The 27,362-nt window shown below is 49.5% G+C and overlaps 1 protein-coding gene across 1 annotated transcript; it reads right to left on the reverse strand.

Annotated features, from left to right (window-relative positions):
* Positions 1-1,902: 1,902 nt before the first annotated feature.
* On the reverse strand, positions 1,903-27,221 carry SDC1 (syndecan 1). Its single transcript, XM_027455302.3, has 5 exons — positions 26,906-27,221; positions 6,618-6,699; positions 5,077-5,567; positions 4,720-4,849; positions 1,903-4,162 (listed from the first exon to the last, which is right to left on the reverse strand). Exons 1-5 carry the CDS (start codon positions 26,963-26,965, stop codon positions 3,996-3,998), a joined length of 930 nt encoding a protein of 309 aa, XP_027311103.1. The 5' UTR covers positions 26,966-27,221; the 3' UTR covers positions 1,903-3,995.
* Between the last annotated feature and the right edge of the window lie 141 nt (positions 27,222-27,362).

The following is a 27,362-nucleotide window of genomic DNA, read 5'->3' on the forward strand; positions in this document are numbered from 1 at the left end:
CTGGTTTATATTTCATCCCATGTGCCAGTGCCCTGTCTCTGTCAGCCAAGCCCTTTTGTAAGATCCTGCACACTGCTGAGGCCAGACCTTTTCTTTCCTTTTTCCTTAGCGCAGCCACTGCACTTCATGGTCTGCAGTAAAAGTGCTGTCCTTTGCTTTGACAAGCGCATTAAAAATGCCGCCCGTCTGGCTTCCAGTCCCGTAAGCTAAACACCGCCCCAGAACGCCAAGTAAACTATTTGGTTTTGAGCATCTCTTCTCTCATCTCCTGCTTATTTAAAGGTTTGTGTTTGTTTTATGCTACCTCAAATGGAGCAAATTTTACTCTGGACCTTTATTCTACTCGTTGCCAGCAATATACTTTACATCCCAGTCATGATGGGGTCTCAGATAAGGCATTTCTGTAGACGGCAGACCACATCTGAAACAGCTTTTCTTCTCAGTACCCCCACAGAGCTGCCCTCTTTTCCCCCTCCCTCTTCTCTATTTCAATTACAGCCTCTTAGATTTGCTTTAGTTTCCTTTAGAGGGCCTAATGCGACTTGACAAAGTGAGAATTGTGAGAAGTCCTCCTGGTCTCATCGTTTGCCTTCCTTGACATCCGATGCATTTACACCCTCCAGCTCATTTTTCCAGAACAAAGAAGGGGTCAGGTTTTCTGCCAGCCACATTCTTTGCATCTCACTTGTGAACAAGAGCAAATGTGATAATTGCTCCAGCATGGATGAAGAAGGAAGTTGGGAAGCACAGTGAATAGAAACATGACTCAGGAAAACCCAGGCTGCCCCGTGCCAGAACACAGAGGCTGAGTCTCTCTTCTGTAGATTATTCTCTAGTGGTACAACAAAGTTTCCTTCAAGTGCACTCTGAGGATCAAAAGGCTTCATTTGTAAGGGCTTAGGCACAGAAATTTCCCACTTTCCTCACCACTTTGTTTTTTCCCCTCCCTGACGCACTAACTTCCCACATGATCGCTGACTAGGAAAGTGGAAAGAGAGGTCTTGGGAATCCCCAGGGAAGGGAATGATCCTGGTAACATTGCTGTGCAATAGTTATTTCTGCTCTTTCACAATTTTACCTGGTTTAAGGGGCTGATGAAGTTGGGATACAGCTAGAAAACACATTACAGCTTTGGTTTACTATGGAAACTTAATTCACGACCCACTTGGTTCCAGTGCAAGGCAGGGGAGATATTCAAACTGAAAATACTGTGGCTGGTTTACAAACACCACCTAAAAAGTAAGTTTCTTACAGCTCAAAGCCATATAAATTAGAATTGTTGTGTAGGCTGCAATGTGGCCCACCCAGACAGGCAGCATTTTTGACTTCCCTATTTTGTGAAGGACATTTTTGCTCTACTTCTGTTTTGCTCCATCTCCTCCAACACAAGCTGCAGCACCCAGAAGTAATTGATGCCGCATAGCAGAATATTTAGGACAGGCCTGCTCTGTTCTCCCTCCATGGAGGTACAGTCTCCAAATTCCTCCTGGGAAGTGTGTTTTAATAGAAAGAGTTGGTGCTGCCCATCCTGAAGCCCTCCTGGAGGCAAGAAGCCAGGTTGTAAGAGCGATCCCCATGGAAGACTTCCAACCTATTCACCCTTTTGGGGATGGTGGCAGCCTGCACAAGCAAGGAGAGCTCCCCAGGCCAGCACTGAAGTGCTACAGGGCTCTGAAGAACAGCTTTTAGGCAAGCCTCTGCTCCCCACAGCTAGCCACCCCATGCAGGGTGAGCAGGAAATGTCTCACACCTTCCCCGTTCTGCACAGAGCCTCCTTAGATTTAGCACCAAGCTTCACATTTCATACAAAGAATCCAAATTCCTTGAAGACCCGGGAAGCTGTACAAACCTCATTTACTTTGTGGAGTTATGATGTAGAGCAACACGCACACATCAGGCGCATTCTTGCCAAAATGCCATTTATTGCAGTATACCTTTACAGGGCATACAGATAACCGAGTGTTGCATCTTTTGTTAGAACTCATATCTCATTTGTACCACTTAAATAACACAGAATGTCATGTTTGTTTCACAAACTGTCAGTTTAGACTACCAAAATATACAGTTTTTCCTTTCCCCCTAGCAAGGTTGTGAGGTACAACTGAAGTTTACCATTTTATCTTCCTGTGCTTTACAAGACTCTTTTCATAGATAAACCTATCAAACAACATTTCTACATTCCTATACAAAGCAAAGAATTACAGCTGAAATTAACACCATCCGGTTGTTGCATTAACCTATAAAAATTCATTCAGTAAAAAAAAAAAAAAAGACATAATGGACTTTGCAGCTTTACTTATAAACAGCCAGCTACATATATGCACAAGCTTTTCTTGTGCATTAAGAAGAGTTTTGGATCAAAAATTGTTTTTTTCTTGGGTTTGTAGAGAAGGCACCAATTTTAGCTGCGTAGCAGCTCAGGAGTGTTTTATACTTCATTTAAATTACACAGGTTTTTAAGTTTTACTGTTAACCTGCAGCATTTGTACCAACTGTTGCAATATTCTCCAGTATTCTCCAATCATTCCCTCTGGCTCAACAGCACAAATATTTACATCAGTCGTAAACACTCCTCCACCCCCCATGCCTTCTGCGCTGAGTGATGAGGAACTGAACTTGCAAGAAGCTAGCTGAAGGCAGAGCAGAAGTAAGGCTTGTGCAGAACACCACACTTCTCTTCTCACTTGGTTTTGACGTACCCTGGAGAACTCCAAACCCTGTGAGGTTTCGGTGCCTTGTATCTGGCAACACATTGACCACCAACAGCTTCAGGCATCCAGACTTTCCTCAGGAGGTGCTTCTCAGCCCTTGCTAGTCTGACATCCCTAGAGTTGCTTCTCTCCAAGGTGCAGGAACAGCTTCTGAAGAAAGGCGTTCCGGAATCGCGAGAGTCAAGCACATCAACTCTTGTATGTATTTAAGGCCATCTGCACTTAGCCTTCCTCAGACTTGGGTCGGGTGCTGTGTTTCTCTACTCCTTAGCTGCGAAGGTGTGATATGATGCTTTCTACCTTCCACCCCTGTGTGCCGCGGTCGTAGCACTGACCATGTTCTGAGACAACCACCGTGAACAGGGCACAGAGAGCTAGGTGCTACGATGTGCTATCAGCCACCTGGTGACTCCACAGCAGCACGGGGTCGGAGCATTTACAGCTCAACAGCCAACCCTAGATTCAGCACCTAAGAGGGAATGTCTGAGATGAGAATGCTTAGAAAAATCCACTTCTTGCCTAAGCCTAGAAGGATCAAGAGCACTGGTAGTGGGATAGACCAGTGCTACTGGTAACATGAAGTCTCTACTTAGTTTTGGGGGTTCTGTATTACTATGTCCACCAGCTGCTTAGGAGCTGGTTCAGAGTAGGGGATAATGTTGTGTGATCTTTTCCAAAGTATAAGTTATTTTAAACTATGTGACAGTCATTTGCTTACCCTGCCCCTCGCACCTCCTTTCACTAGAAGTCATGGTCAGCATGATGTTTCACAGGCATTAAGTGCTCCAAACACGGCAGCTAGAAAGAGATCGAGTATTGCAGTGTACCAAACTTCTGCCCAGCGCAGCCATTTGTTACACTTAAAACACATCTATGAGTTAAATAGGAAGAATCCCTGCTATACAGAATTTGAGCACTGTTAATCGTTTATTCTTGCCATCCCTTTCCCTAAATATCAAGAGGTTTGTACATACAGTGCTCCCTTATCTTCTCCCCACCGCCTGCCCCAGCAGTCTTTAGATAAACCAAAGCGAGTTTAGGAACTTGCAGTCCCACTTCTGTTAAAAAAACAAACAAACAAAAAAGTTGTGCAAGAAAGCAGGGAATGTTCAGTGAATCCAGATCTACTTTGTAGTTACAAAAATTTCCAATGGCTAGGTGGTAAGGGCAAATAACCCAATGATCATATGGCTTAAGTTTAATGCAAAGCGCACTAGGAGGTCCATGTGCAGGGAGAGAAGAGTCCAAGAAAGATGGAATAAGAAGTGTCCTGAAGATCAGAGTTTATGCATAGAATTCTTCTTGTTTGTGTGGTTTTTGGTATCCTCCGTTAGACTGTTTTGGTTCATCCAGTGAATAGCTTCCTTCGTCTTTTTTCTTCATTCTGTACAGCATAAATGCAACTAGAAACACTGCAAACACCAAGCCTACCAGTCCTCCAGCAATAACACCTGGAAGGGGGAGAAAACACAAATTACTCTCAGCGCCATGCCAGTTAACGTCAGTCTGATCCTATGCTTCCAGGTTGTTCCTTAAAGCGTGATCCCTCAATTCATGATTTCCAGAAATGACTTTGTCCTTTTGCCCCCCCAAAACCAGTCATCCTTCCATTACCAAGAGTCTACTCATCCGCACGTAAATCTATGGAAATAGCTCTCCCACTGGGCTGTGCTGCAAAGCCCCATGAATGGAGCAAGGCAGTGCTGTTCAACTCCTGACCCAGGCAGCATGAGAGCAGTTTTACGCTAATTTTTGAGTGAAGGAATAGATTTTAACCTAAATTTTCAGATAACTAGCGGTGCCTTTTTGTTATTATCAGAATAAAATTTGCCCCATTAAGGTTTCAGCAACACAAAACCATGGATCACCACCCTCATTTGAGAAAGCTCTAATGTAAAAGGTTCACTTTCATGCTCTGAGATGTACTTGCAGAACTGCAGCCTCTGCTGCCTGGGAGACTCCTACAGGAGTCTACTTCTACCAACTAGAAATCCAGAATATCAGGTACCTCCAAGAACTTCTTTCCTGTCCATAATTCCCGAGGCTCCTGCTGCTTTGGCATTCCTCCCAGAGTCAGCCGGCACTTCAGAGTTCTGGGTGGGGACCAAATCCTCGTCTTTAATCAAGATGAAGTCTCCCTGTTGGGACACACAAGGCAGGTTATTCATGTTTCTCATCATGGCTGTTACTGGAGACTTTACACAGCTTTTTTTTTTTTTTTCCCTCATCTAAAGCCCTCCATCAATATAAGGTATTAAATTGATTGTTGGTTTTGACAAATTACCACTCCTTCTGCAAACCAAAGGTACTACCAAGTTACTAGAGCCATCTCCCTGGAAAGTGTGTCAAAGCTACTAGTCCTCACCGGGTCTCCGGAGCCATCTTCAGAAACCTCCTCATGTGTAGGAGCTACATCCTCTGGAGCTGTCGTGGGGGCAGCAGTGATGCCTCCCACCTCGTGATGGATGGTGGAGTCAGTCTGAAGTATGTTTATAGTGTCTGGCGTGTCAGAGCCAGGGGCTTTGGGTTCAAGCTCGTGGACCGTGTCTGAGGCTTCTGAAGGAATTACATGAAGCACCGAAGGAAAGTGAGTAGTGGGGCTTCTCTCTGTTGTAACCACATCGTTTGTTGGTTTTTCATCGGGTGAGCCCAGGATGGGTACTTCATCCTTCACAGCTACAGCTGGCTCCACTGTCAGCACATTACTCGTTGCAGGGGGAGCTGTTACTTCCTTTTCAGTTCGGCTCTCAGTTCTGGGAAACAGCTGCTCATTGAAATCCATTGGTGTTGCTGGCAGCGAGGAGTTAGTCGGCTCTGCTGGGATTCTCCAGGTGAGAGACGGGTCAGCCAGGGGACCTGCAGAACAAAAAACATTAACCGTGGCCAGCTCAGAGACCTATTAGCAGTTACCTTCTGGTCGCTAGTCTGAGAGGAAGCCTAACCTGCACAGACATTTTTCATCCTAATAGCAGTTCTCTTTGCAATTCCTTATCTTTTTCAGTGCAGCAAGGAAAGGACAGAGCAACGTGCTATTCAACAACGCTTTGTTAGTTGCTTTACAGCACTTGTATAGCACATGGGAGTCTGTTTGCAGACAGGCTTACAAGGAGGATGTCTGCTATCCAGTACGCTGGCTGCTCTGGGTGCTTAGCTGGCTCTTATGCCATAAGTACCTTTTATGCAACTCTGAGTAGTCACCCATATACACAACACCTTTAGTCACTGACACATTTCGTGGTATTATTCATGCAGAATTTCATCTTAAAAAAAAAAAAATCAAGCCTGTGGTTGGAAGGAAGCAGAAGCACGGTTTAGTTTCCAACAGCTTTGCTCTTTCTGCAGTAGCATCTTGACTTCAATTCAACACTGAACAACAAAGTTGTTTCTCATGCATTTAGTAATCATTCTGACAGACTTTTTCCCCACCCTAAAAACGCTTTATTATGTTTAAAAAAAAATTTTACGGCCCATGGGAACTTGCACATCTGATGACAGATAAAATTTGTGCTGGATGTATGCTGGCAGGTAGGGGTTTACACACCCTCAAATGGTATCTCCTTCCAGCTTGTGAGAGAGGCCGAACAGCCTTCTTGCAGCCTCTGTGCCCCACAAGTAAAGAATTGCTGTGGTTTCATAATATTTTTATGTGGTATCTCATATTAGCAATGACATACCTGCTTCTGCTCCCTTTCAAGTCTCCTACAACTCATTTTCTGCTAATTGTTAATATCTAAAGCAATTCAAGATGAATAGATTAGGCTCTTGCTCTGTTCCCAACTCTGATATTCTGGGGCAAAGGGGTGTGATCATTTTCCCCCCCTCCTTTTAGCCAGGATGCTCATCAAGATCTCAGCTGGCACATTCTGGAAGGATCAAGCACCGGCAGTACAAGTGCTAATAACTCACCTGCACCTGAACCTGAGAAACCATCATCGTCGTCACCAGATGAATCGAGATCTTCAGGAGGAAGGTTCAGATTTGTAGTTTGCTTTAAAGAGGAAAGGAAAAGGTGTGTTACTGATGAGATAACTTAAACTAATCATGCTGCTTGTGCAGCGCTTCATCTAAGGGCTCATGAAGGTTACGCACACTTTCAATGCTCAGAGTGTATTGTCTCATCTTTCTTCACTCTGTTCCCCGTTCCCAAAGGGAGAAGTTCTGATTAATGTCAGAAAGGTCAGACTTGCTGTTTCCCTTCTCTGTGGTGCTTCCAGGCTGTACTTGCTTTTGGAAAGAGGAAAGTAAGGAATCCATTCAGACAGCTGCATCTTAGTAGCAGCTGATGCTCAGTCCATCCACAACATAACCATGATGCTGCAAGTTTTCACCACTCACTTCTTTGCTATATACCAACCCGTTAAGCTGTGAATTACCACATTGCTTCTAAGGGCAGGGAAAGGAAGAAGGAACAGAAAACTTTGTCTGCTCTGCCTTTTTCAGCCCCATCTGTGTTCAGATATCTGAAACCACAGCATCTAACGAAGTAGAATGAGATTCCCTTTTAATAAATGTCAACACTCATATCAATTCCTGAGACAGAAGCCAGTCTTCCATGTAGGAGAATACAGCCCTCAGCCTCCTACATTTAAGCTTCAAGGAGTACAATAACCAGCAGCCCCATTTCAGTGCTGAAACAAGAGGCCAAATCCTTCTACTGCACCTGTTTGTCATAACACACAATGTTCAAAGCTGTTCAGGATATCCAAAGAAGACAACACTAAAATAAAGCAGTGATTACTTGCTGGCTCCACTTAATGTTCACATCCGCAGACATATTTGACTCTCAGCTCGTGTCTAGCTGCGGGTTTATTTCTGCAGGACTGCCATTACCCAACGAGTCATTGCTTCCTATAAATTTCATCTTTTCCTGTCCAACTACATTTGCCATTTTCCAGGATTTTGACTTCTCTCCCATCCTCAAATTGCCCTCACTATTCCTTTCCAGCACTGCCCAATCTGCAAGTTTAGCAGATACTGCATTGCATCACAGAAGCGGAGACTGTTTCTGATCATGGTTTTATCAGGACCGAAATCTCATTTTATTATGTAAAAAGAGGAACATACATTCTTGCCAGCTTTGCACCAAGCTCAGTGCAGCTCTCTAGCTTGCATTAACCTAGTGTCATTTAGAAAGGAATATAATCATATAGTCACAGAACACTCTGGGTTGAAGGGACCATCTAAAGATCATACAGTTCCAACCCCCTGCCCTGGGCAGGGACACCTCCCACCAGCCCAGGCAGCCCAAAGCCCCATCCAGCCTGGCCTTGGGCACTGCCAGGGATGGGGCAGCCACAGCTTCTCTGGGCTACCCGTGCCAGTGCCTCACTGCCCTCAGAATAAACCATTTCTTACAAATATCTAATCTAAATCTACCCTCTTTTAGTTTAAAGCCATCCCTCCTTGTCCTATCACTCCACCCCCTGACAAAGAGTCCCTCCCCAGCTTTCCTGTAATCCCATTTAGGCACTGGAAGGCCGCTGTGAGGTCTCCCTGGGGCCTTCTCTTCAGGCTGAACAACCCCAACTCCCTCAGCCTTCCGGACTCACTCTAATACTTCCTCGTCCTTCTTGTGCTGGGGGCCCCAGAGCTGAACGCAGGCTCCAGGTGGGGTCTCTCAAGGGCAGAGCAGAGGGGGACATTCACCTCCCTCGCCCTGCTGGCCATGCTGCTTTTGATGCAGCCCAGGATATGGTTGGCTTTGTGGGCTGCAAGCACACATTGCTGGCTCATGTTGAGCTTCTCATCAACCACCACCTCCAGATCCTTCTCTTCAGGGCTGCTCTCAGTGCATTCTCCACCCAGCCTGTGTTTGTATTGGGATTGTGCCAGCCCAGATGCAGGGCCTTGTACTAGGCCCTGTTGACCCTCATGAGGCTCACACAGCCCCACCTCCCAGGCCTGTCCATGTCCCCCAGGCTGGCCTCCCTTCCCTCCAGCGTGTCAACCACACCACACAGCTTGGTATCATCAGCAAAAGTGCTGGGGGTGCACTCACTCCCACTGCCCATGTCACCAACAAAGATGTCAAACAGCTCTGGTCCCAATACCAACAATACCAGCTCCTGAGGAACACCACTCACTATTGGGTCTACACCTAGAGAAAGATTATTTTCATCCTAGGAAGGAGTTCGCTCCGTTGCTTTGTCTGACAGATCATACCCCTGGTGGCTTTCTCACTGTCAGCTTCATTACCTATATGGCTGTATTTACCCTTTTTTTTGTTGTTGTTGTTTTAAGATACTGGATTTATCCATTTTTCTCTTCCTTCCTTTATACTTTATCCATTCTACACATTTCCATAGAACAGTTTGTTTCCAAAGTGGTTAACCAGCCCATTAGATGTTTAAAAGGCTTGACTTTTCTGAACACAAAAGTATGCAGTGGATCACTAAACAATTAAACCTTTTTTTAAGCAGCCTTCTTTGGTTGTCACTTGCCTTCTCTACTGGAGAAAAAAATAAAATCTTTAGGCTTCTAAAACATCTCTAGAGTAATTCCTAAGAAGAAACTGTCCTGCAATCTTATGTTTAGCTGCACATCATGAAGTGATTTGGATTTTTAGATTTGTCCCTGCTTGTTTGCACTGTGCTCATGCACTCACCCATGGAAACTAGGTCAGGTAAGTACTTCCCGAACGCTTTCCTTCTCGTGTCCAGGGCCAGTGACTCACCCGAGCGGTATCAGAAGTGCAATGAGATCTGAGCACGTTGGTGCCAAAAGAACAGGAAAAGACTTTGGCTTCCCAAATTCTGCTTCCTTGAGCTTCCTTTCCAGTAAGTTCACAAGTGAAACCAGACTTCAGACACTGCCCCACTGGGGTGGTCGGGGGACCTGGGGGTCACTTTTCTCCCTCTTTTCTTCCATCAGCAGCACCAAGCACAGCCCTCTGTTCTTGATTTTTCCCAAGAACACTCAGTTTCTGAGTTTTCACTCAGTTTTTCCTCCCCATGGAAAGATGCTGCCTTGAAGCTTTTAGCAGCCCCTCCAGGTTTTCACTGAAGACCAAGACTGCCAACACAGTTTACGACCAGACACCACACTCCTTTACCCAGGATCAAGATTAACTTCCCTCCCAATTTGAATGCAGGATTTCCAAGAACACCTGTGCAGATTTGATGGTCCACAGACCACGGTGGAAAGGATCAGACTGTCAGGAAATTAAACAGCAGATGTTGATCTTTACTACTGAACCAGCACCCCTTCCCCTTTTGGTGTCAAGGGGTGAAGGAAGCATGGCATGACTGAGCACCTTCCTTTTTATCCCAGTATGTTCAGCAAGCCTAGCCTGCCATCCCCCCTCACACCTGAGTTTCCAGCCTCTGACCAGGCTGAGGCATATCCTGCTTCTCCATAGCCTTTGCCACGTACCTGCTGGAAGGCTACTCGGGTTTCTGTATCTCATCAGGAATAGCTGGGTACCCCTCGGAGAGGAAGGGCAAGCATGGCACAGCACAAACATCTGCAGGACCATGCTGTGCCATTGTGCATGCATCCAGTTTCACTACACGTGCATTAAGGAACATTTGCCTAATTTCTCTAAGTGGACAGTTACACAAAGACCGCCCTTCTTGCTCCCTAGACTTTGGCAGGAGGGGAAAGGCAGTGAGTAACCTTTCCTTGTGACACCACACACCGTGAGCACTGCCGAAAGGTCAGGCTGCTGTAATGATCAGCTGCTGAAGGATTTCAGGCACGGCAAGGTTAACATAAGACACTGACTCAGGACAGCATCGGAAGAGATTGATCTAATTTGGGTTTAGATAAAGAAACCTCATGGTCAAGGCTTTTCCATGACCTTTTGCTGAAGATGAGTTTCACCAATGGGAAAGGTTTTGATAAGTCAGGAGGATTAGGGCTGCAGAACACAGCTTGAATCTCCAGGTTGTGCCATCATGCGTAGGAGCTGGAAATAAATTCCAGCTTCGAGCAAGACTGCCCTACTGACAATTTTCTATCACTTTAGCTACTGTCAACGTGCTTTCAGAAATCACTTCCATCATCATCCAGTTTAATTTCCAGGCCCTTGGGACTATTTAGGGACCATTCACGTTATAATTGATTCCAGAGAAATTGGATGAACACAGCTAAGTTCAGGCTGTGGATTCTTTAAGGCCATATCTCTGATAACATCCTGTATATTCTAGTCAAAAAGCTGACAGTTTTGATATTGCACTTACAACACATTGCTTTTTTCTGATTTGATTTAGATAGCATCTTTTTTTTTTTTTTTAAGCAACCTACACAACTGATAGGAAATATTTGCCTAGCCCAGGGAAACCCTTTGCAGTTTGGTGATGCCGAAGGCGGCTCCATCACGCGAAGGGTAAACATTTTCACAGCATTTTCAGCGGCACTAACCAGGTCCTGGTAGGCAGCGGGGACCTCCTTCCCCCAGTAACAAAGCCGCCTGTCTGGGGGAAACCCTCGGGAAACTGTTCTGCTCTCGCTGAGCCCTGCATTGTTACAGAACAATGGTTATTCAGCTCTGCTGGGACAACCAGAAAGCTGCTCGGTGGCATCTTCCATTTAATCAAGAATGGGCCAGACTTTCACAACTCATTAGCAAAATTATTGGCTCCAGAAGTCTGACACAGACTTTTTTTTTTTTTTTTTTTTTTAAAAACGCATCATTTCTAGCCATTCTTCAGCGTTCGTCTTGATCCCAGCCTTGACACACGACTCTTTTTGTGCTGCCGTGGAGTTCCCCCCCTGCTTGAGCCCAGATCTCAAGTCCTGCTCCACGCTGAAGGGGAGATTTACAGTTTATTGATCCCACCCCGCCCAAACTGGGAACCGCATTTCTTTAATTTGAAGTCATGGTGTATGTAAAAGGAAGCAGCTCATTTCAAACTGCTCTTTGAGGTTAAGCAAAAACATGGGCTTTGCCACAAGCTCCTACAAGCCCTAAACTAGATTAAGGATGATTTGTATCCCACTCTTATTAATCCTAGTTAGGGATCAGCCTCTTACAGCAGCGTCAGAAACACTTGAAATCCTTCTTTATCTGAATAATGCTGTTAAATTTGCACGTTTGTTTCTCCAAGTGGTAAATCCTCCCTATTCAGCTGAATGAGCTCTCCCACCCAAATCGCCTCCCTCAGCATCCTGCAGGATCCTTCCAGCTTTAGGGGAAGCAAAGCCAAGGACTTGCTCTGTTGTGTAAAGAGACTTACACGAATAAAACAAGCATTTGCTTTCTAGTTTGCCTGCCACATATTACACTGAAGCATGAACAACTTGCACAAGGATTTGGAACAGCCCTAAAATAAAGCCAAATTGAAAGGTTTCTTTTTTTTTTCCTATACACTGAAGAGCAGAGCTAGTCCAACAGACCTGCTATCTGAGGCAGAGCAGCGTAAAGCGCTCCTAACCTCAAAATATTTATATTAGTGTGTGGGAAGACAAAACCTCCTGCTGAAAGAAATTTTAGCTTTGTTAAACCTTGATATTCTCAAGTTAATAAACCCACACACGATTAACTCCAGTCCCAGCTGTCCATGGTCTTCAGACAGCTTAAGAAAAGCAATCTTTTTTTTTTTTTTCCCTAAGAAAAGCACAGCAGAGCCACCAGCCTCCTCACCTATCCCCCCTCCTCCTGCAGGCTGCTAGCACTGTCAGCCACACACACCTTCAGTTTGAACAGGCAGACTTAAATCCTGGAAGAGCTGAAAGAACTGATGCTTTTATGTGATAAGTCAGCAGCGATGTTTGCATGCAGGTCTGACACACCACTGCTAGCAGCTTGCTTGGTGGCCCCACAGGTTAATGAAGTAGCTCTCTTCCCAGAAGAGCCAAAGCAGCAGCCTTCCAGCGGGGGTCAAAGAGCAGAAAGACAGCTACAAACTGTCCCACGAGCAGCCCGCAGATTGCACAGCAGGATTATTTTTTAATCCCCAGCTAGTCTTCCGATCAAGGCTGTTCAAAGCACTACCACTACCTGCCCTCCCTATTTCGGGCGGTTTCATTCCCCTTTGCTCCAAAGAGCTTCTGCCGTGCCCCAGCAGGCTTCAGCATCCCCAGCGCTTCACATATCAACTGGAGCAAGGCTGGCACCTGGCTCCTGGGGGCTCCTTCTGCAGGTCAGGCAGCTGCCAAGGTGAACACGAAGGATGCTCCTTTGCTCCGCGAGGTGAGCACTGCAACAGCAGCACGAGGTGAGTACGCCACTTAATCCGCCTGCTTCTCCATCAGATCTCCATTTGGATCTGGAAAACCATTGCCAAGTAAGCTCTTACTGACCTCCTCTTCTGTTTTTGGCTGGTGCCTCGAGAGGATGACCATGTCTGAGGGATCCTTAGATGGATGCGAGCACAGCTGCTTTTCTTTGAAGCACGAAGCAGCTGATCATCAGCCGTCACCTCCGGGCAACTGGCTCTGCAGGCAGTGAAACGCCTTCCAACACTGACTCAAAAAGAGGATGAGAGCTTTCAGGATCTGTTCCACCATGGGCAGAACCGGTTCTAAGAACTGCCCATTGTCTGCTAGGCTTTGATTTGCTTTTTTATTTGTGAAGTTTTGTGGCCACAGCTGTAAGAGCATACTGTGACCCACTGAGCAGTGCAGTGGCCAAGAAGAAGAGCACCCAGAGCCTGCCCTTTCGTAGGCAATGGGATTACAGCTTGGGGCTGAGGGCACTGTCTACGTAGCTACTCCATGTGCACCACAGCTACGGTCCTAAGAGTTAATCAGGTGAGACTCTGGAATTACCACGCTGCGGTCCAATCAGCACTACACTTTCTCTTTACTGCGACAAGGCAACTTTTTAAATTAAGCAGGGCTGAAACACAGCAATCACCACGCCAAGAGTGAAAAGGAGATGTCCTGTCACCTTCAGCTGGGCTTTCACGTCCTGTACTTCAGGCTGTTCGCCCCAGCGCCTCCCCCCGAGCATGTCACTTCATGCTCCCTGGACATAGCTCTTCATGCAGTCTCACGGTGAACCAGATCAGGAACTGGTCTGGTTAAAAGAAAAAAAAAAAAAAAAAGAAAAAAGAAAGCCAACACCGTCATGCAAAGAATTTTCCAGCAGGACCAGTTCTCCAGACCTGCTCGGTGCATGAATGCCCAAGTGTTTGTATTGGCGCAGGGGCGCAGCGCGGCAGCCAGGGCTGCTGAAGCAGCTCCTCCTGAATCCCAGCCCGGGCTCCTGGGATGCTGACACACATCCACCTCCCCTGCGGCAGGGGGGGCAGCAAAATACCCCGTCACCACCGACGTGCATTATGGAAATGAGCACCGCCACCCTCAGCCTGCAACCATGCAAAGCAGAGGCTGACTCAAAGGGCCATGCAGGTCTACACACACAGCAAGGAGAGAGGCTGCGGGGAGACTTCTCTTCTGGTTCGTGATGGATAAAGTTGGTCCCTACATCTGACAGCAGCACTTTTAAGACCTCCCTGACCTAAATGCAGCTCCTGAGTCACAGCAGACAAGGTTGGATGGATGCCAGTCAGGAAAGTAGCACTGCTTTTGTCTCAGGCCACCTGAGCTTCACCAGACATCCAGGGCAACTTCAGTTTTGCATTGGACAGGGAGTGCATTGCACGTCCTTCAGCAGACAGGGCTGAGCAATGCCAGGCCAGCTGGAGTCCCACAGGGCTACAGACTCCACAGCTGGAAAGTTTGTGACCACTCATGGCATCAGTGATAACACACCACGTGTTCTCGCTCTTAATAACCAGCTCCCCTAAAAGCCCAGGGAGTCCTTCGGCAGTACAGAGATGCTCAGTTAGATCCTGTGCTCCTGCTTTTCCACCTGGATGGGGGACAGCGGTGGCCTGTCAGGATACAGCCCAAGAAGTCCCAGAGCCAGGCACCTTTTGTCTCCCACGTTCAAGGCAGCCTGCATTGGAAGACGCAGCCTAATGAGGAGCTCTCTCTTCCCTGCAGCTAATCTCATGGGAAGCAGTCAGTTCAGTTTTATGCTAGAACTGCTCTTCTTTAAAGAGCCTTCGCTGCAGCTCTTTAGCATACTTGATGGTTCAGTCATTCATTTCTTCAGATAGCAAAGGAAAGCCACAGCCGATGCATAATCTCAAAGAGCTGTGCCAAGGAGGTGCAGCAAAACGAGGCCATGCAGCCAACAGCACCAGTTCATCCCAGGGAATTGCTTTCAAACTATTTCAGCCGGCTTGAGAGACGAGCAGTGAGCTCTGTCAGCTGGGACTGGACAACACTAACTTGCCTAAAAACACTTCAATTAGAAGTCACCAGCACTTCTTAGCTTCTAGTGTAGAAAAAAACAGCGGGGAAGGCAGAGTTTTGCAGCACCAGCCACTTCACCTGCTGGTTTGGAAAAGCACAGACCGAGATTAGCTTAGTTCAGGCAAAGCCAGTGGTGGGCTGCCACTGCCAGAAACACCAAGAAAGTAAAAATTGCAAGGTGTGTGTATCCTGCAGGTCACAGTTCTCTATGAACTACAAACCCATCCACTAAAGGACTCCAGCAGCCCACAACTCACTACCTATCCACACCAGTAACCACAGCGCAGACATCACCCTCCTGATGCAAAAATCAGCAGGGACAGGAGCTAAACAATGTTCCCGATGTGCCTTCACCCCCCTGCAGCAGCACAGCCACGTGCCCTGTGGCTACCACGTCCTGCAGCTCGGCCAGCTCACCCACACAGTGCCTGCAGCACACACAGCCCCTGCCACAGGGTTCAGGCAGGGCTTGAGCAACTCCCCTCAGGCCAGTCAGCAGCAGCCACGGCCACTTCAAGGGAGACTGAACTTTGTAGTGTCGCCCTCCAACACGTATGTACACACTGACCTTAGGTCCTCAACAGCAGACCCAGTGAAACCAGCCCCTGCTGTCAGCTACCTGTTTCCATCCATGTGCCTCTGTGGCCACAAACAGCCTGGCTTGCAGCTGGGTATGAATTCCTTTCCTCACCCTATATCCAGCCACCCACTCCTCCTGTGCTACAGGGTCAGCAGCGAGGCCTGTCACCAGAGCGAAAATCCCAATAAAGCAGATCAATTAGCATTGCAGATCGTCCCTCAGACCCAGCCCTGAACCACATCTTGGCTGCAGCAGGCAAAGCATCACCAGCGGGTCAGGAGAGGTGATCCTGCCCCTCTACTCAGCCCTGGTGAGGCCACACCTGGAGCAGTGTGTCCAGTTCTGGAAAGGCTGAGAGAACTTTTCAGCCTGGAGGAGGGAAGCTGGGGGTATCTTATCAGTGTCTGTCAGTCCCTGAAGGGGGGTGCAAGGAGCCAGGTTCTGTTTGGTGGTGCCCTGTGCCAGGACAAGAGGCGACGGGCACAAACTGGAACACAGGAGGCTCCCTCTGAGCAGGAGGAAACACTTTCTTTATATGAGGGTGACTGAGCACTGGCACTGGTTGGCTGTGGGGTCTCCTCCTTGGAGACCTTCAAAAGCCGCCTGGATGTGGTGCTGGGCACCCTGCTCCGGGTGTCTGCTGGAGCAGGGGTTGAACCAGATGAGCTCCAGAGGTCCCTGCCAACCTCAGCCATTCTGTCATTCTGTGATTCACCAGTCCCAGGGCTGTAAAGCAGCGAGTGTCTCCAATCGTCCTGTTTGAGGCTGTCTTCTTCCAGTAGGCCCGCGAGCTCAAACTGGTCAGTGTGCAGCTGGAGGCCATGCGCCAGAACACCGACAGGATCAGACCTGCGTGCTCCTGCTGCTCTGGCCATCACTGCAGAATGGGAGCCTGCAGCACCAACGCCAGGACACAGGAGACACTTCAGTCCCACAGGAACACAGCTTGATCTTTTCATCTTCAGCCATTTGGCTCAGGAAGCTCCAGCTCAGAAACTGGAGATATGTCTATAGGAAAGCGTGGTGTGCTCTGGAGCATCTCAGGTCTTCAGGTTAGGCTGGTGGCACGCTGAGTCACTGATGCCACTCAGCAGCACCTGGAAAACACGCACGTGCCTTGCTTCCTGGAGGCCACACAACTGGTGGAACCCATTTCATATGAGCCCCATACCAACCTTCGTGTGATCAGCATGCACACGGCCAGAGCTCTGTGGGTGCTCTGACCCGAGCAGATGTGATCCCAGGAGGCAGAAGTGCCTCCCCACCACGCTACGCAGTATTCTGTGAGGGAAGAAGATGCTCTGCTTCACCGCAGGAAGGGAAGCCAAGATGCAGCCTGCAATGCCTTCGTCCTCCAGGAATTGTTATCAGGCAGGAGTGAATGCAACAGCCTTTGGTATCTAGGCACAAGGCTAGGAGAAGACCCAGGTTCTTATCTTAATCCTGGGAGTTTCCCTCTCCTCCTTGAACTCCAGCGATTACCTAGTGCGAGATATGCCAAGGAGCCAGGAGACACAGCTGTAAGATCTTCCTGAAGGTTCACAGAAGCTTTTTCACTGCATTAGTGACACACATTCAGGCTCTGATTTGAGCAAAGTGCTGTAATACTACGCTTGTTCAGTGAAATCCAAGTTCCAGATAAGAAAATCCAGGTGTATCATCAAACTGAGGGTTCACTGGCGGTTACTTCTGGCTCCCAGCAGCTAGCGAGGTGTTTTAACCTCAGCAGAACGCTGAGCTTGCAACCCTGCAGGTCTCCGAGAATGACCGAGATCTGAAGGGACCTCCGGGAGTCACCTGGCTCAGTGCCCTGTGCTCCAGCAGGGACACTGACACCAGGTCGCCAAAGGTATCAAAGGTCTTAGCTAAAGGAGGTTAGCTGATAAACTTAGTAAGGCTACTTAGATCTACTAATAGTTAGCTTTAAAACAAAACAAAATGCTGATAGGATATTCTGATTAAAGTTACAGTGGAGCCACCCAGACTTAAGATTTTGTATGGAGATATATCCTACAGCAACTGGATATATCCTACAGCAACTGCCTATGCACAAAACAAGAATTACTACCCACTGACACTTCAGGGGCAGATACACCTGGCAGCTTTAAGGCCAGCTGCTGCCAAACTCTGCTTCAGCTTTCCAGTTGATTTGCCTGTAGCTGACCCTACAGAACATGCACAAAGTCTTCCGTGACAACCAGCCTGAGGCTCAGCAATCCAGGGCCTTCCTGACTGCTCCACATTTGTTCCAGAAGAAGAAATGATGAAGCCTCCGAAGCTTGTTAACCAACTTTTTCCTAACAATCTCCATTCTCCATACCACATCCCAGACATTTTCTGCCTTTAAGTGATGTATTTCGACAAAGATCTCATCCCCAGCTCCTCAGTTCCAGCACCATCCCTCCCCAGGCACACCCCACTGAGGGTTCGACTGATCAGGGAGCAGGAAGTACCCCAAAAAAGCACCCAAAACGAGCAGCCTGGCTTGCACAGACAGCAGCCCCGCGTCCGTGTCAGATGGCAGGACCGGTCACACCCCACAGCCTGCGCCCTTCCTGCTGTTATCTGCCGGGCTGCTGCAGGAGGCAGCAACTATTTGCAAGGGCGCTGCAGCAGCTGATGTGGCTCGGGCAACAAAATGAGCCAACAGCTGGCATTCAGCAGCTCCCTTCAGTTTGGCCACGCTCGCTATAGCCAGGCTCTAGCTTGTTCTGAGGAGCTCCGTGCTGCTCAGCAGGACTCACGCCGGCCAGATGCGAGTCTGTTTGGAGGGAACTTGTGAGTCTCCATCAGCAGCCAGTTGCTGGACTCAGGAAAAGCATGCAAGCAGCTTTAGATTTCGTTTTTGATCCAACTGGGTGTGATTTCTGCATCTTGGCAGGTCTTAACTCTACAACTGCATGGTTAAGTTTACTCTTTGCACTTGCTTCTATGCCCCACCATTTCCAGTTTTAATTAAATCAGCGTAGATGTGAGGGAATTACATCTTCCCCTAAGTCAAGAGGCGTGCCATCAGGTCTGTTTTATCCACAGCACCTCATAGCATTGCCTAAGTCTAGATGGTTTATAATACAGAAATCACCCCTGCCAAACAGATGCAGTTACACGAGCATGGCTGAGCTGTGCATGAAAGGACCCAACACCTCCACCAGATGCAGCAGCCCCATCTCAGGTGGGGAACACCCTGCTCCCCCAACCCAGAAGGGGCTTCCAGATTCACCCCATCCCAAGATCCCTCTCAAAGAGGGGCTTTCAGCCTCACACCCCTTCCTTCCACACAGCCCTAGCAGCTCCTGAACGCCGGTGCCCATGCTGAAGGAAAGCAGCAGGTAAGCCCTTCAGGGACTGCTTGCCTCCTTGGAACAAACAGCAGCAGGACGGATGGCTGTGGGCACAGAGGCCCACATCTCACTCACCTATTCCAAAACTGCTCAACCCGCATGAATTCCCCACCCCATGGAAATAGGCAGTCCCGCAACCACCAAAGCACACAGCGAGTGGTCTACCCACAGTAAGAGGTGCGGAGCTCAAGCTCTCGGCACGACTCTCGTGGTCTCGGAGCACTGGTAATCCTGCTCATCACACAAAGCTCTGACAGCAGTTGCTTGCTGCTACCCCCGGCTACAGTTAAATTATGCAACACCTGGATGAGGTTATGGAAGCTGGCTGGGGTGCTTCCAAGCTGAGTCACGAGGGTGTAGAGGTACCATTTCAAAGCTGGAGCATCGAGCGAAATCCTCCCATCAGAAACCGTTTTCAAATCCTGCTGCTGCAATTGTGCTCCAATTACCCAGATTTACTCACCTCAGAAATGAGCACTGGAGGTTTTTTTCTGAGTAAACACCTAGTGGGTTAGGATTAATCCGCTCTGATCTAGAGTAGCTCAGTTAAACTGCTCGGTACCACATCTGTAGAAGGGAGCCCTGAGCAAGGCGGGACAAATCACAGAGCTTGCCTTTGATCCAAGTCTCACTATAACAGACAGTAGCTTCAGCTACCTCATCCCGTCGTGTCTGGGCCTACAGCTGGTTCTCCTGCCCTCCCCATGGCCTTGCTTCAGGGCAGTCACCGAGTCACTGGAGGAGGTTTGAGTTTAGGGGGAAATGCTACCACATTTGTGGGGTCTGCACTCCTTCTGCCTCTTATGGGCTGCTAATACTCACCAAGTCATGATTTGGACACCTTTGAATTTTACACATCTGTATTGTGAAGAGAAATCACTGTTGCCACCTCTGATGGACTGTCCACCATTAAGGCAAATCATTAAGACAGCAATACAAGCCGTTAAGGTAAAGTGCTGCAGTACCAAGTTAGTCCTAGCACAACGTCCTGTAGGTCAGGCAAGGAGTATCCTCAGAACAGCCAAATGCTACGTAACAGCAGATCCAACTAATCCTAAAGACACTGCTTGAACATCACCAAGTTGAAGACATTTCATACAGGAATAAGCTCCTGGGTCTACTCAATGACCACCAACTCTAGCCAAGGCAACAGACCTCTAAAGGAAGAGGAACACAATGTGCCAAAGGACCAACCTTATGGGCTAATTCCACAAGGACAGGCCAAATCACTGGCACACACCAGCACCATCACGGCCACACTGCTTTGCTGTCTCGTATTATTCACCCTGCAGCCCTCAGCTGGTTGATTCCATGGGATTTTCATACAGCTGTAGCTGCTCATCCTTCTGATGCATCCGAGAGGTTCAGTACTCACCGAGAGAGCCGTGATATCCTATTAAGGGCTTTCACTTTCTTTTACTGTGTGCAGCACTTTTCACAATTTCATAATATCCTGGGCCTCTTGCCAGAGGCCCACCGGCTACATCCATACTAGTAAATTAAACAACATCAGGGAACATCCCCGGGCACTGGAACACAATCTACACCATCAAATTATTAGAACGATCCCAGGCAGCCGTGAGCCTTGCCAAGTGGTATGCCCCCAGATGATGTATGGGAACACTCCTCTGGATGCAGAACGGAGCAGTTGGGAGGCACTGAGGGACGGGTGAGAAAATAAGCTTTGCTTTACGACTGGGACTCCGGAATTGAAGTTGGCCACAGGACAGAGCAGTTTCCAGCCCATTTAACTTACAGGAACAAGTAAATACGGAGTCATTTTTTACCCCCTTTGGCTGCGTGCTGGGGAGGAGGGGGCACGCGGCGCATTCAGCACTTCGGGGCTGTGATCACATCTCCCAGCTTCTGCAGCAAGAAGCTCACCACCATTCCTCAGCCGTGACTGCTGAGGAGCCTTTTACAAGTTATTTAGAGATGCTTCAGAGCGGGGCCGATGCCGCTGGAGGATTAAGCTCACAGCGTTCCTGTTCAGGGCCATGAGTCAGTTGATGTAAGTGCCCGATAGCAGAGCACTCCTTTGCCACTGCCCAGACATGCCAGAGTCAGCCTCTTTTGTTAGGCGCTTTGTTCGCTGATGGGAAAGTAGTCACGATCTAGATGATTCCTCCGTTAGGACAGAAAGAGATTTAGAAGTCAAAGCTGCCTAGCTGCAGGCTGTTAGGCAAGTTTCGATGCAAGCCTCGCTACCACTTTTCCACTGCACGTAGGTGCCACTTACACCCCGGTAGAGCCAGTGAGGTGGACAAATCTCATTTGGCCATCAGATCTGCCAGTGCGAGAGTCTTTATTACAGTTTCATAAGCACAGAGCACAGCAGGAGAGTGAAAAATATCACTTAGATTACTGTTTGTATCAGACATGAACTCAAGCAAGCTTTGTAGTTGCTCTGGTTTGGACTCCTACTCGTCTTAACCCTCAACTTCTTGACCAAAGAAGGTTTGGGCTTTACTAATGAAGCTATCTGTTAGCTGGTCAATGGGATAGCACGTCCTGTCTCCTGCAGAGGTGCTCCTACCCCAGGAGGACGTTTTGGTAGACACAGGCTGCCCTGAGCTCCTGAAGAGAGCAGGCACACAAGCCTCCTGGATCACCCATCCTGGGGTCAGGGTGTACAGCCTCCAAACCCTGCTGTGAGCTGGGCAACAAACCTCACAAGATGCAGAGACCTCTGCGTGTGTTTCTCCACTCTACTGGTCCCAAAAGCATACAAAAAGGCATCAGTAAGGTCCTGTTTTGGGACAGGGGAAAGACAGGCAATCTTTTCCTACAACACTGTAGCTGCCAGCCCTGTGTGCTCCCATGCAACAGCTCCCTACCAACACAGCCACAGCAGCACCGCCACGACATGGAGCTTCACAAAAGAGCTCATCTGGAAATTGTTAGGCTAATCACTGCTTGCTCTCCAGATGGCAGACTGGCTCCACTCTCCCCTGCCCACCTCCGGCTTCAATATCCAGTCTGCTCTTCTAGCAATCCCTAGATGCAAGGGGCTGGACGGGAGTGGCTGTACCACGTTTACTGACACCGACATTAGAAACTAATTAGAAGAGTTTTCCTGTGTTCAGCACGGGGCAGTCAAGCTCTGCCCAGAAAGCATTTGTCGCTCCCTCCTTACAACGGGAACAGAGTTCAGGTTTCCCTCCAATTAAGAGGCAACGAGCTCCTCATTGTGTGGCAAGGGCAGACAAAATAGCAACCCCCTCTGGAGCTAAGGCTGTGCACACACGGGTGACAGACACAGGGCACCCCAAGGACTGCCTACAGCCCAGCACCAGGACTTCCAGCCTGTGCTTCCACAGCACACAAGGCACCGCCATTACCGCTCAGGAGGTGCTGTAAAGTTACGGGGTGGAGATGGCAGGAGCTACCATGAAGGGCAAGATACCCCGAGTATTTTTGGCAGGCACATCCCCATCTTACATCACTGCCTTCGATTTAGTCAGGAGTTACTCTGCAACAGCAATCCTGAAGAGCTTTCAGGTATCAGAAGGACCCTGAACGCTAGGAAACAAAATGAATGGACATTAAAACAAATAATATTACAAAAGTAAGGGCTGTGGAGAAGAGAGAGCTCTGCCAGGGAGCAGGGCAGTATGATGTGCACATGAAGCAGCAAGAGAGCTTCAACTGATCAAAACCCAAGAGTTTCCAACTCGAAACCTCGCAGGAACGCCATGACTTGCACCATCTCCGTGACTCAGTTGGAGCTGCAGTGACTCAACAGGAAGCTCCATCACCAGCCCCATCCAAGCGCCACTAGCACACTGGTTCCCATCCAGCTCAGCAGGCCTCACAGGTGAGACTGGTCTCAGCGGTGCAATGCAAACATTACAGCCCGGCGTGGCAAGGAGCCCAAGCTAACAGATTCTGCTGGACCCGTGCCGGTTCCACAAGACCTAGAACGTCAACTGCAGCCAAGCGCTGCTTGAGAAACTGCGAGGTTGGGAAACCACCACATTAGCAGATGTTGCTCCACAAGGGCTGCTTGTAGGAGGTCCGAATGTTATCTCACCTTGAGGTGAGGCTTCACAGTGCAGGAACTTCTCCACTAGCACCTCCACAGCTGAAAGTGCGCTACCCCAGGTTTCTAGCCAGGCCAGATAAAGCTCATTTCTGCGGTACGCCAAGAGCCTAGCAGAGCAGTGGTTCAAACGGGGCATGCTACTCAGCTCATAACTTTGGGACCTGATAAGAAAACTGATGCTCAGCACCAAGCTCCAAAGGAGACAGCATGTGATCCTGGCCTTTAGAGTGTCTCCTCAGCTCAGAGGATAAATGAACCCGTAAGAAATACCAGAGCTCCTCGTACCGCTGGTCAGAACAGCTTCCTCTTTGCAAATTCACCGCCTGTATCAAAGCCCAGGGAGTAACAAAGGTGCCTCACTTCTAATCCACCAATAAACAGCATCTTAGGATACTAAAATGCTCTAATCCCCCCAAAAAAGCTCACGGTTCCTTCTCCCTCTAAAAAGATGCGTGTATGTACGTTTCTGCTCCCATTTCCCACGTCAGAGCACTGACACAGAAGCCAGCTCTACTCCAGCAGAGCCAGGCTGGGCTATTGTTCAGAGGCACTGATCCTGTTGCACCAGAACAGGAGAGAGCTGTTGTTCTAGCTGAAAGCTGATGTTTCCCACTGCTTTGCTAGCTCTCTTGGCACAGGAACAGCGGCAGCCTAGACCATTTGTTTATGGATTGGGTTAACAGGGAAGTTTCACAAATAGGAGCAGCGCTTTCAGGTACATCGCTCCCAGATTAAGGAACTAACATGAAGGTGTCTGTGCTCCCCTTACGGTCAGGATGAGATCCCATCAGCTGAGCCCAGACAAAGCCATTCACCTCGGAGCAGACATGCAGGAGCTGGTCAGATAACCACTCTCTTTGGCTGACTGATTACATTGTTGTGACTACAATAAGAGCTTGGGCACCTAGCGCACACGTAGACACCTACGCTGAGGTGTCTTAACATCAGCTGAACATTGTCCCGAGGGCCATGTGCCACTTGAAGTATCCTACATTTCAGCAAGCGATCAGGGTCTTGCTGCCCTTAAGTTCTGTACTAAGAGCTCTGTGTTAATAACGAGGAGATCTAAGATAAAACTGTATTGCTTCAGTAGTTTCATCACTGACATCACCCCTTCAGGAAGGAACCATGGGATGGCTTGGGTTGGAAGGGACCCCAAAGACCATCCAGTTCCAACCCCTGCCACGGGCAGGGACACCACCCACTAGACCAGGTTGCCCAGGGCCTCATCCAACCTGGCCTTGAACACTTCCAGAGATGAGGAAAGAGGTTATGTCTTCTCTCTCCCAAAAAACTCCCTCCTCTATCTACTCCTATAGCCGGCCCCACTAAAACCCCAGCTCCCTAGGTGCCAGGTGACACGCACATTGGTGCAGTGTCCCTCTCAGAGGCATTACTATGGTCCTCAGACACAAAAGCCACATCAAACAAGGTTAGGACAAGGCGCTACCACACAGGCCACCTGGAGACATCTACCCACTAGCAATGCAAAACACATACTTAAAATGGACCAATTTTGCTGCTAAAACAGCAGCCTACATTTCAGGTTAGTGCACTCGCTTAATTTTAGAAGGCTTACAGGTTTCTCGCACTTGCTGCAACTTGTCTTGGGTTGTTAGAGAGGATTGTTTGGTTTCCAGAAGTTTCAGAGTGCTGCCATTAGAAGTGTTAGCTCTTCTAGCCACTTAAAACTGCCAGAAACCTGGAACAAAAGGCTAGAAACTCGCAGCGGAGCCCCCTTCCCCAGCACAAACCGTAGCTTACCGCTCTCTGCTCTCATCGGAGCTGACTCACTCTTTTCAGGGAGGGAGCCACCAGCAAGCGAGGCTCAGAAGGAGAAGTGCTGTTTGCAGTACTTGATAAATAATGTGACGCCGTTCTGTAGGTGCTTCTACAGAAGAAAGTGTTTCCTTCTTATCCACTGCCTACATGTTTAATAAGCAAGCCAGGCTACCTAATTTCTTCTAATTAGCTTGCATTCAGATAGCAATGACATCACCCTTGGAAAAAGGGTTCTGCCTGCCCTGCTAAGCTTGCGTTAACCGCCAGCACGCACCCACACCAGGTGAAACAACCGAAACCCCCTTCTCCTCAAGGTGCAGGCTGGATTGTCCACTGTCCTCCTCCACGCTCAGCTGGCTTTGCGGCAGGGCTATATCCCACAGAAACATCCCTTTGGGACAACAACCAAGCTAATCCATTAAAATGCATCAGCCTTCTTATTTCAAGAAATTCAATGCCCCCATCGTTTCAAAGAGGAATTTTAATCTCATATGGGATGTTTGAGTAGCAAAGTGTTATCTTGAGGAAGGAAAGGAACCCACAACTATTCATTCTCTTAAGAATGCTCTGAAAGAAAACAGCTATAATTTGGCCACATTCTTGTTCCTGCTGCTTAGTTAAGTCCTGCAGTAATAGCCAAGGGTCAAGCCATGTGCCAGAGGCAGTGGGACACCCTCCTATAACCAACCACCAAGAGCCCAGCACACCCACACCAGCACCCTTAATGCCGTGACCTGCCACATGCAAAGGGCTGCGTAAGGTCACTCTGCTTTCTCCACTCAACACCCAGCACAGCCACTTGATGCTAAAGCCTAATTGCTCCAGCTGGGTGGGAAAGGCAGCCTCATCTGTGTCACTGACATTTCGACATGGGAAGGCGGCCACGTGATGCCCAGGAGGGAACCAGCCTCAGCGCTGAGTCACCACCGAGAGAGCCCCGAGGACTCCTCTTGCTCACCAGGACCTCCCTCAACCTGAAGCATCAGCCAGGCCGTCTCCCCACGCACAGGAAAACTCCAGACGAGCGTTCACTGCATGCCTTTACCATTTCTAATAAGAAACATTTATCACTGGGTAATTTTATCCAAACGCGCTGCAGAGGCTGCAAGTAAACTGCAGTTTTTCCACGTTATTCATTAGCAAGCTCGTTCAGCAGTGACGAGCAGAGCCCTCTCCCCACGAGGCAGGGCTGATTACGCTCACGTGCTTGTCATTTTTGGCCACCTCACGGACTAACTACTCAGGACCATGTGTGCTAGCCGGCTGGATGGCCACATCTACGGGCAGAGCTCACAGGCAGGACAGCACAGCAAAACCGCAGGTATTTTGAGCGGCCTCGGTCCTGCTGTGCACTTTGTTCTGCCACTCCTTATCCAACTACCGCTGCAGATCGTCTCCAGACCAGTTTCAAATCAATTACACCTTTTCTGAACGAAATAAAATAAAAAAGGGAAGCGTGCTTTGATTCGCGTGCTCCTGCCCACGCGAAGCCTCAGGTTCTGCTTGCTCCCCGCTGCTCGGCGGGGCTGAGGGCTCCCAAACGATGCATGCGAGCACCTGGGGAGCGAGCACCCTTCACGGTGCGAGGAAAGGGTGGCTGTGTGCCCCTCGGGGGGTGCCAAGCAGGGCTCCCACCCCTCACAAACCACCCGGAGAGCTCCCACACGAGGAGCTGAGGCTGCTGCGGCCAGAGCCCCGCCGGGCAGCGCCGGGCCAGCCGTCCTCTCCTCTAGTCGCGGATGACATCTGGCGGCTGCTGCTGCGGCAGGGAGCCGGGGCTTTCCGAGGCTGCAGCCCCACCGGGCCTCCTCCCCCCCGAGCTGCCCGGGGCACGGAGCCCCTCCTGGAGCTCCGGAGTTGGGAGGAAGAGCACAGCGAGCCGGGGACGGCCCCAGGAGGCTCCGGATCCCCAGCAGGACACCGCCACCCGCTGCCCGGGCCAGAAAGAGGTCCACAAAGGGACCTCCCAAACCACAAAGAGCCCGATGCGAGGCTCACCCCCAGCCCCGAGAGCCCAAGGGGGGAGCCAGCGGGTGGCCGCGGCGTGCTCGGAGCCTCGCAGCGGGGCGGAGCCGCCGGCAGGTCGGGAGCAGCAGCAGCAGCAGCAGCAGCGGGGCTGCTTTGAATTAAGGCTCCCGCCAGCACAAAAGGCCATTGAATCCCCTCCCAAAGCAGCAGCCCGGCCCGGCCGGCCGAGGCAGCGCCCCCCAGCCCCGCAGCCCCCCGCCGCCGGGCTCACCGGGAGGGCAGCAGCGTGCAGGCAGAGCGCCAGCAGCCACACGGCCGCCGCGCCGATCATCCTTCCTCCTCGGGCTCGGCACTGCCCTTTCCTCTCGGAGTACGCTCGAAGAAAGACCTGCCGGTTTTCACTCTTCAATATTTTTCTTTTTTTCCTTTTTTTTTTTTTTTTCCTTCTTTTTCTCCTCTCACCCTCCCTTCCCCAGCCGCTCTCGTGCTCTCTCTGCGGCGGCGAGGAGTTGAACTCTGTCTTTTAATGAACCCACTGCAACAACCTTCACCTTACGGCCACCCCCCGGCCGGCTCCGCCTCCCCTCGGCTCCCCTCCCCTCGGCTCCCCGCGCCGGCCCCAGCCCAGCCCAGCCCAGCCCTGCCCCGGCCCGGCTCGGCCCGGCCCGGCCCGGCGCTGCCCGCCCCCGCGCTACCTGCGCCGCCAGCCCCCGGCCGCCCTCCGCCGG

This window comes from Anas platyrhynchos, chromosome 3 (genome assembly GCF_047663525.1).
Source record: "Anas platyrhynchos isolate ZD024472 breed Pekin duck chromosome 3, IASCAAS_PekinDuck_T2T, whole genome shotgun sequence".
NCBI lineage: Eukaryota > Metazoa > Chordata > Aves > Anseriformes > Anatidae > Anas > Anas platyrhynchos.